The 9,885-nt window shown below is 31.8% G+C and overlaps 1 protein-coding gene across 4 annotated transcripts in view; it reads left to right on the top strand.

The window, feature by feature from the left end:
- The window catches only part of LOC126887230 (RNA-binding protein Pasilla), a 391,656-nt gene that overhangs the window by 233,466 nt on the left and 148,305 nt on the right, over positions 1–9,885 (top strand). For all 4 annotated transcript variants that reach the window (XM_050654633.1, XM_050654635.1, XM_050654636.1 and 1 more), the window contains one exon: positions 198–344. In XM_050654633.1, coding sequence (XP_050510590.1) covers positions 198–344 — 147 coding nt within the window. The remainder of the gene's footprint in view (positions 1–197; positions 345–9,885) is intronic.

Consider the following 9,885-nt stretch of genomic DNA (forward strand, 5'->3'; position numbering starts at 1 on the left):
TATTTCAAGATCCTCGTATAGGTCCAATCTCAGAAAGTTTTTATCGGGAATGTTATGTATTAGGGATACGTTATCAGGGATATTCATCGAAAAGCGACCTGCACATAATGGTACTTCAAAAATACATATTTCTTGCAATTCCTCAAATTTTTACCAAATACGTCGGTTTTTTTCATTAAATTGCTATATTGTTTCAGGGGGAGATGGTACCTTCCACTTCAAAGTTTTGGTTCCCAGTGTCGCAGCCGGCGCCATTATTGGAAAGGGAGGTGAAACTATTGCACAACTACAGAAAGAAACTGGAGCTAGAGTTAAGATGTCGAAATCACACGATTACTATCCAGGTAAGTTAACCGTATAACCTCAAAATACTTATCAAGAACTGATTTGAACTTGAATTTAGGTACTTCGTAATTTAAAAATTATATTTTTCTTTTTATCTAACAGTAAAACACTGAAAACGTTTGTTTTCTGTACTTCCACAAAATTTATTATAACTATGTGACTACTGTAAAACATACTATAGTATGGTATAGTTAGACCCAAACCCAGACATCCAAAGTGAAAGTTATCCTCCAACACCAAATTGTTCTATATGGTCCACATAATGTTCAGAAAAAGTCACACCATTTTGAGCGTCGGGTTTGGGGGGAGAGGGGGAGAAATCTGCAAATTCGTAGTTTTTTTAAATTTTAAATAAAAAAGGCCCTATGCATAACCCTTCTAAAATGAACGGTTCCAAAGTTACGGAGGTAGTATAGTATAATTGGTCCAAAAAAAGACCTAGCCCAGACATCCAAAGTAGAAGTTTTCCTTCAACACCAAATTGTTCTATATGCTCCACATATTGTTCAGTAAAAAGTTAAACCATTTTGAGCGTCCGGTTTGGGGGGGAGATGGGGGAGAAGTCGGTAAATTAGTAGTTTTTTTACGTTTTTCGTCAAAATCTCTAAAACTATGCTTTAGCGTAAGGAATGTTCTATAGAAAAATGTTCTACATAAAATTTAAAACAAAAAAGGTTCTATACATAATTGTTATAAGATCAACGGTTCCAGAGTTACGGAGGGTGAAAAGTGGAGGTTTTCGATACTTTTTATATTTACCGATTTCTCCCCCCCCTCTCCCCCAAACCGGACGCTCAAAATGGTGTAACTTTTTACTGAACAATATGTGGACCATATAGAACATTTTGGTGTTGGAGGAAAACTTTTACTTCGGATGTTTGGGTTAGGCCTTTTTTTGGACTAGTTATAATATACTACCTCCGTAACTTTGGAACCATTCATTTTGGAAAGATTATGCATAGGGCCTTTTTTATTTCAAATTTAATGTAGAACAATTTTGTATAGAGGGTTGTTCATGCTAAACAGTATAGTTTTAGAAATATTGGCGAAAAACTTAAAAACTACGAATTTGCCGATTTCTCCCCACTCTACCCCCCAAACCCGACGCTCAAAATGGTGTGACTTTTTTCTGGACATTGTGTGGACCATACAGAACAATTTGGTGTTGAAGGATAACTTTCACTTTGGATGCCTGGGTTATGCCATCTTTTGGATCAACTATACTATACTACTAGTATATCATCCACATCTTCCTACAGGAACTAACAGGCAACTTGACCAATTTCTATCATACATTAATTCACTTCATAGTAATATTGAGTTTACAATAGAAACAGAGCAGAATAAGTCCATAAACTTTCTAGATGTAACAATTACCAGACTACACAACACAAATTAGCAGTCTACCATAGCATGATACATAGACTGACCGAAATTTCCATGTCAAAAAGTAACTTCGAAATAGAACTGAACATCATTAAACAAATAGCAGTAAACAATGGCTATAACGAACAACCAATTAATAAAATTTTAAAACAAAAACTCCATAAGAAAGCCCTGAAATTAGTCTATCCACCACCACAGAAAGAACCCAGTACCTACCTTCTGCTCTATCACATATACTGGCAAGATAACAACAAAAATAGCCAGATACATAAAAAAGAAAGGAATAACACCAGCTTTCAGAACTAACAACTTCAGCAATTATGTTAAGAACAATAAGAGCCCAAAGAGAAAACAACTACAGAGTGGTGTGTACAAACTAACTTGTGGTGACTGTCCGAAAACTTACATCGGTCAAACTGGCAGAACCTTTGACAAACGGATAGCAGAACAAAAAAGGGCTTTCAACAATAGAAAAACAGACACTTCAACATACGCACTTCACCTTCTAGATCATAATCATTCTTTTAATGAACAGTTTCAAATTCTGCATATTCAAAATAAAGGCCTTAAACTATATTAGAATCTATGGAAATTAATAAATTAAAAAATAAGGATATAATTCTGAATGACCAACTCGAGACAAACAGCTCCCCACTCCTCATCCTATTCAGTTAAAAACTGTAAACAGGCAAACACATAGTAACCTAAGGACCTAAGTCACTTGAGAAAGGCACTCTGCCGAAACAGCTGTAGTCACATAGTTATAATAAATTTTGTGGTAGTATAGAAAACAAACGTTTTCAGTGTTTTATTGTTAGATAAGATGAACTTCCATCAAGTAATGGTCGAATCCATCAATTTTTTTTTTGTCTTTGAGCCTTGAAAATCGTCATTTTTCCTTTTTTTTATTTACACGATTTGATAGTTTGGTTGTTGTTGCGCAAACATTGCATTCTTCGGTTTGTAATCTGTGAAATACTTTTAACCAGTTAAAACTAGTTAGTGTAATATATTCTGTGGGTTATGACATCGAATAGAAGTTATTCTTGCTTCTGAACATTTTTGTATAACGTGGTTGTGGTTATGAGTGTTTATGTGTACCTTAAAATATATAATTGATGATTCAGCAGGAAATGAACAAGTACAAATGAGTACATGAACAACAATGTATCCCTTAACACAATTTTTAGTTTATAATAATATATTATGATCTATTTATGTAATTCCTTTTTTAGTTATCGACGCACGTGTCACACCACATATCAGTTTGTTGGATATACACTGCGCGTCAGAAAAAACGGGAACCCCACAAAATGGGTCATTTTTAATGTCTCGGGTTTCCTAAACCTGTTGTCCGATTAAAGTGATTTTTTTAATATGTTATAGCATTTTTCTTTAACAATATCGCTGTAATAATATTATTGCTAAACAGGTAAATTGTCATTGTATACCGGGTGTACCAATCAAACTGTGTTTTTCTTCTCAAAGTTCGCATTACCCTGTGGAATATTCTAGCATTTATAAAATACTGAAATTAAAACCCAACTATAGAGTCTGGTTTTCTAAACATTATGTTTTTTGATTGATTTGCTTATGTTGGATAATAAAAATTAGGTACTTTAACAACTAGCCATGTTCTTCCTCAATACAGGGTGTTTCTAAATAAGTGCGACAAACTTTAAGTAGTTTTTCTCCAAGAAAAAATAATGACTGTTTGCTTTATAAACATATGTCCGCAAATTCTTCGTTTCCGAGATACGGGATGTTGAATTTTTTCTTACAAACTGACGTTTATTTATTGCTCTAAAACCGGTTGATATATGCAAGTAAAATTTGGTAGGTTTTAAGAAGTAGGTAGTTATTGCTCCTTTTTTTTACATACAACTAAGAATTATATATTCACTATTGGCGTGCATACGGGTCATATTACCCGTAAGCACGCCAATGGTGAATATAAAATTTTTAATTGTATGTCAACAAAATGTTGAATAACTACCTCTTAAAACCTACCAAATTTCATTTTCCTATCTCAACCGGTTTTAGAGCAATAAATAAATCGTCAGTTTGTAAGAAAAAATTCAACGTCCCGTATTTCGGAAACGAAGCATTTGCGGACATTTGTTTATAAAGCAAATGGTCATTAATTTTTCATACAGAATTACACCTTAAAGTTTGTCGCACTTATTTAGAAACACCCTGTATCTGACTGTGATATTATCCGACACAAGCGAATGAATCAAAAACCAGAATGTTAAGAAACCTGAGGCTATGGTTGGGTTTTAATTTCAGTATTTTATAAATGCTAGAATATTCCACAGGGTGTGGTGAACTTTGAGAAAATACAGTTTGATTGGTACACCCGGTATACAATGACAATTTACCTGTCTAGCAAACTATTATTACAGCGATATTGTTAAAGGATAATGCTATAACATACCTACTAAAAAAATCACTTAAATGGGACAACAGGTTTAGGAAATTCGAGACATCAAAAATGTCCACCCATTTTGTGGGGTGCCCGTTTTCTCTGATGCGCAGTGTATAATTTACACTTCTTTTATTGAAATATGACACTTACATATATATCTACGTAAATCCATTCAAGTATAAAGTATTAGTTTATATGAGAGGCGAATAATTCAATATCGGATATAAAGACGGGGTTCAATGGAGTGTGGCGTGGCACTCTTCGCCAGTTCACGGTGAACGCCAAGAGAAATAGAAAGTATGTAATAGTGAAAAGAAAAGAGGGCACGGGTGGCACCCCACGTTACTTTGAAATTAATAAGCATGGTCCGACCGATTTCATCAAAAAGTAAATATGACTTCCTTTTAACGGTAGGTAATTTACCAACAGGAGAGTTCACGCCATTCTGCTTTGGCCATAGAGGGTTCGGTCACGTTATATTTTTTTTGTTAATTCACGTTGAAATATCCAATTTGGAATTGACGAACAAGAGCCTATTTTTCATAATAAGCTACAACTCTGCTTCTACTGGGCCTACAGACCTCACACATATAAACTTTTTTTCAGTTTTTTATAAACTATATTTTTGTTAAGAATATTTTACATGATCACTTTTTTCTTTGACATGTTAGCTATGTGTATACCAAATTTCATGACAATCCAAGCGGTTCTTTAAAATTTGGAACAAAAACCGTGAGTAAATGGACGAACAAAAACTTCACTTTGTATTTAAATAGTAAAACCCTCCTACCTAACAATACCGCAATTATTGATTCATGTTGTTTATACTAAATAAAACAACAAACTTGATAATGAAATACGTAACACATACTGATAAGTTGTAACAAACAATTCAATTAAAAATACCCGCAATATACAAACAGGGAATTGTTTAGCGGCTATAGAAATGTTATAGATAAAATTGAAACTTTTTTATTCTATGCTTCAAAGAGAATTTAATGCAGAAAATAAACCGCGTTTCACCAACAAATTTCCAATGGCAGTATTAAATTCTAGAATGCATGACTGATCTTCATAAATAACATCCTGAAAAGCTTTTGATTCCAATAATTTTTATAGTGTTTTGACAAGTTTTATGTTGTTAATTACAGAAACTGTGCAGTTCCGTAAATGTAAAGCTGGAAATATTCAATATGTGCAGCGTGTGATTGACATTTTAAAAAACGTACACTGTTGCTTTGTTTCATCAACTCTTTCAATCCTATATAGTAGGAGAGCCTGGGATATTTTTGAAAGGGCTGTTGTAGTTAAATTGTGTGTATGCAAATTTTGAACAGCCATATCTTAACCAATGTTTGTCTTAAAACAATATATCCAAAATTTTCATAACGGCAAAACCTACATTTTTTTTACTCTTTGAGATTTTTGGTATCACTAATAATTTTTAAGTTATTTTGAAGAAAAACATTTTTATCAAAATTAAAAATGAAAAAATTTTACTTTAAAACCAATTTTTTTTCAAAAATAAGCACTTTGAACCGATAAAACTTACAGATCATAATATAAATAAAATATAAGTAAAGGAGCTTGTGAACCGGTAACGATTAATTTCATTTGAGATGCTAATTAGGAGATTTCCCGATTTTTTTTACAAAAAAAAGGGAACCAACTTTATTTTGAGCGTAACTTGTTTACTTTGGATGCCAGAAATATTAAAAAAAAACGAAAATAAAAATAAAACTTGCAGTGAGTGTTACCCAAAAAGTGTTAAATTTTTTGGTTATTTCACGTTAACATATTTGATTTGGAATTTAACGAATATGAACCTATTTTCATTAGCTACAATTCTGCTTTTACTGTGTCTTGAGACCTCATGCATACAAGCATACGCATACACCATTTTTTTCACTTTTTTATATGCTATATTTTTGCTATCGAATATGCTATATTTTTTTCAATTTTTTATATGCTATCTTTTTGCTAGAATGTTTTTTCCATAAAATACTTACTTTCTGAGTTATTTGCGAAAAACCGTTTAAAAACGTGATTTTTTGTTGAAAAATGAACACATTCACTCGGAAATAACTCGAAAAGTATTAACTTAGTGAAAAAATGATATAGAACAAAAGTTGCTTAAAATTAGTCAGTTTATCCATTCCCAGACTTACTTTTAACTTTAACGTAATTTTTTCACCCCCGAGCATGTCAATCCAAGCTGTTCTTTAAAACTCACAGGTTTTGCAATATTTTACCGTTAGTAAATGCACTATAACACGTCCCGTTTTATCTGATAATTGGGCATATTCGCTATGTCCAAGTACTTGGAGGGGATATGAGAAACGATCGTGCGCAAATATCGGAGAAATGTTGAAACTTTCTTATATATATATATATATATATATATATATATATATATATATATATATATATATATATATTTAAAAACATAAGATGTAGATCTTTGAAACACACTCAGTGATCAAAAGATCCAAGGCTAATGGTTTAACGACCACTCGTACGAAATCAAACAGATGAAACAGAGAATGTGGAAAAATCCCCTTACGAACAATTCACACATCCACCATTTCGGGCTGGGATATATATATATATATATATATATATATATATATATATATATATCGTCCAAGGAGTAATTGGGTTACTAGTAAATAAAAAAGTACTGAGATAACAGCTGGGAAAACCCTGGTACTGAGGAAGCAATGAAAGACTGGTGCTTCAAAGTGAGTGCCTTTTATTTTGGTCAAGCTTTCGCCTATTGTTTTTAGGCTTCTTCAGGACTTGCTACAAAGAAGAACATTCTTTACAAATATGCTTAAAGATAGAACAAGCAATTCTTACCGAAATAGGTGCACTAGTGCTCAGTGAAAATAAGAATACATCTTTTACCTTGCCTTTTTTGTGTATACATAAGTAATACAGATATTTTTGTTGTTATTATTTAGCTAATAAAACCAGATATTAATATATATTAATATATATCACCACTACCTTCCGGTTTAGTGGTATCGTTGGATTCGAACGACAGTTCAACAAGTGACAACTGAGCTGTCGGCCATTCTAACGATTTTCATTGCATTCTTTCACCTTTGATCCATCCTTTTCAATTGGTTGGGTGGGAGGTTCTTAATCAGAAGCTCACCACAATTACATCATGAAAAAGAGAAGAAGTGATTTCAGACAGCTGTTCGAATAGTGACAGTCGAATGGTTGTTTGATGTTACGAGTCTCTTCTCTCGAAATCTCTAAACAAATATTCTATGTGTCAGTCAGACGTAAAAAAAAACGGAAGAGGACGTTGACAATCGATGGATCGATAGGTGTCATTTTGTAAATAAAAAAATCAACTTCTAACGACACTTGTCCAAATTTTCTTACAATGGATTAGGTTGAATAGAGAGGATCTGACTCAGTTTCGATATCTGGTTTTATTAGCTAAATAATAACAACAAAAATATCTGTATTACTTATGTATACACAAAAAAGGCAAGGTAAAAGATGTATTCTTATTTTCACTGAGCACTAGTGCACCTATTTCGGTAAGAATTGCTTGTTCTATCTTTAAGCATATTTGTAAAGAATGTTCTTCTTTGTAGCAAGTCCTGAAGAAGCCTAAAAACAATAGGCGAAAGCTTGACCAAAATAAAAGGCACTCACTTTGAAGCACCAGTCTTTCATTGCTTCCTCAGTACCAGGGTTTTCCCAGCTGTTATCTCAGTACTTTATATATATATATATATATATATATATATATATATATATATATATATATATATATATATATATATATATATATATATATATATATACAGGGTGTCCCGAAAAGAATGGTCATAAATTATACCACACATTCTGGGGTCAAAAATAGTTCGATTGAACCTAACTTACCTTCGTACAGCTGTGCTCACAAAAAAAGTTACAGCCCTTTGAAGTTACAAAATGAAAATCGATTTTTTTCATTATATCGAAAACTATTAGAGATTTTTTATTGAAATTGGACATGTGTAATTCTTATGTCAGGAACATCTTAAAACAAAATTATAGTGAAATTTGTCCACCCCATAAAAAATTTATGGGGATTTTGTTCCCTTAAACCCCCCCAAACTTTTGTGTACGTTCCAATTAATTCATTATTGTGGTACCATTAGTTAAACACAACGTTTTTAAAACTTTTTTGCCTCTTAGTATTTTTTCGATAAGCCAGTTTTTATTGAGATGCGGCTACTTTTTCAATATATTTACGTAAAAATTTTATGAGGGTTTTGTTCCTTTAAACCCCCCTAATGTTTGTGTACGTTCCAATTAAACTATTATTGTGGTACCATTAGTTAAACACAGTGTTTTTAAAACTTTTGTCTCTTAGTATTTTGTTCATAAGTCACCTTTTATCGAGATGTAGCTTCTTTTTCAAAATATACCTAAAAATGTAAATTATAAATAAATTTTCAGATTATTAACAGGTCTCTATAACCGTACTTAACCATATACAAATATGTGGTGGATTCGACAAATATTCAAAATATCTCGATAAACACTGGCTTATCGAAAAAGTACTAAGAGGCAAAAAAGTTTTAAAATTAATGTGTTTAACTAATGGTGCCACAATAATAATTTAATTGGAACGTACACAAAAGTTTGGGGGGGTTTAAGGGAACAAAACCCCCATAAAATTTGTATGGGGTGCACAAATTTTACTTAATTTTTTTTTAAGATGTTGCTGCCGTAAAAATGCCACATGTTAATTTTCAATAAAAAATCTCTGAGAGTTTTCGATATATGAAAAAAAATCGATTTTCATTTTGTAACTTCAAAGGCTGTAACTTTTTTTGTGTGCACTATTGTATATAGGTAAGTGAGGTTCAGTCAACCTATTTTTGAACCCAGAATCTGTGGTATAATTTATGACCAATCTTTTCGGGACACCCTGTATATATATATATATATATATATATATATATATATATATATATATATATATATATATATATATATAGTGGTTTGAAGTTTCAGCAATTCGGTCATGTGAAATAAAAGTCTATTTGTTATTTCTCAATATTTCGTCACACTTTTGTGACTTCTTCAGGAGAAAACTGTAAATTTATTAAGATTAGAAATTAACAAAAGCTAAATATTTAATTACTTACAACTATAAGAGTATTAATTTAGATTTTTTTAACATATCGTAAGGGACATTGACTTAATTTTGATTTTGACATTTATTATTTCGGAGTTATGGTAACTGCAATAAATTTTATATTCATAGAATATTGTCTGATATTTAAAATTCTTTTTTTTTTTTTTTTTATTTTAATAATAAATAAAACAAAAACTTCAAACCACTATAACACAGTACGGTCGAAAATATTTGTACAAATACAATATATATATATATATATATATATATATATATATATATATATATATATATATATATATATGTAAATACCAAATAAATAAAAATTTAAATAAATGGTAAAAAACAGCACACATCGTTTCTATCCTGGTTACGAGTTGGTGTTCAATAGGATGATACAGCGCTGTTTCGGACTCTCGTCACTCATCAGCCATCCGAGGAGAACACGAATTCGTAACCAGAATAGACTCGACGTGTCAGGGGAAATTCACAATTTCAGTGAGGCAGTACAAGAGCGCCATCTACTCTGATGGCAGTGCTGCAGGTCATCTCAAAAAGAGAAGATTCCTGCTAT

This window comes from Diabrotica virgifera, chromosome 6 (assembly GCF_917563875.1).
Source record: "Diabrotica virgifera virgifera chromosome 6, PGI_DIABVI_V3a".
Lineage (NCBI taxonomy): Eukaryota > Metazoa > Arthropoda > Insecta > Coleoptera > Chrysomelidae > Diabrotica > Diabrotica virgifera.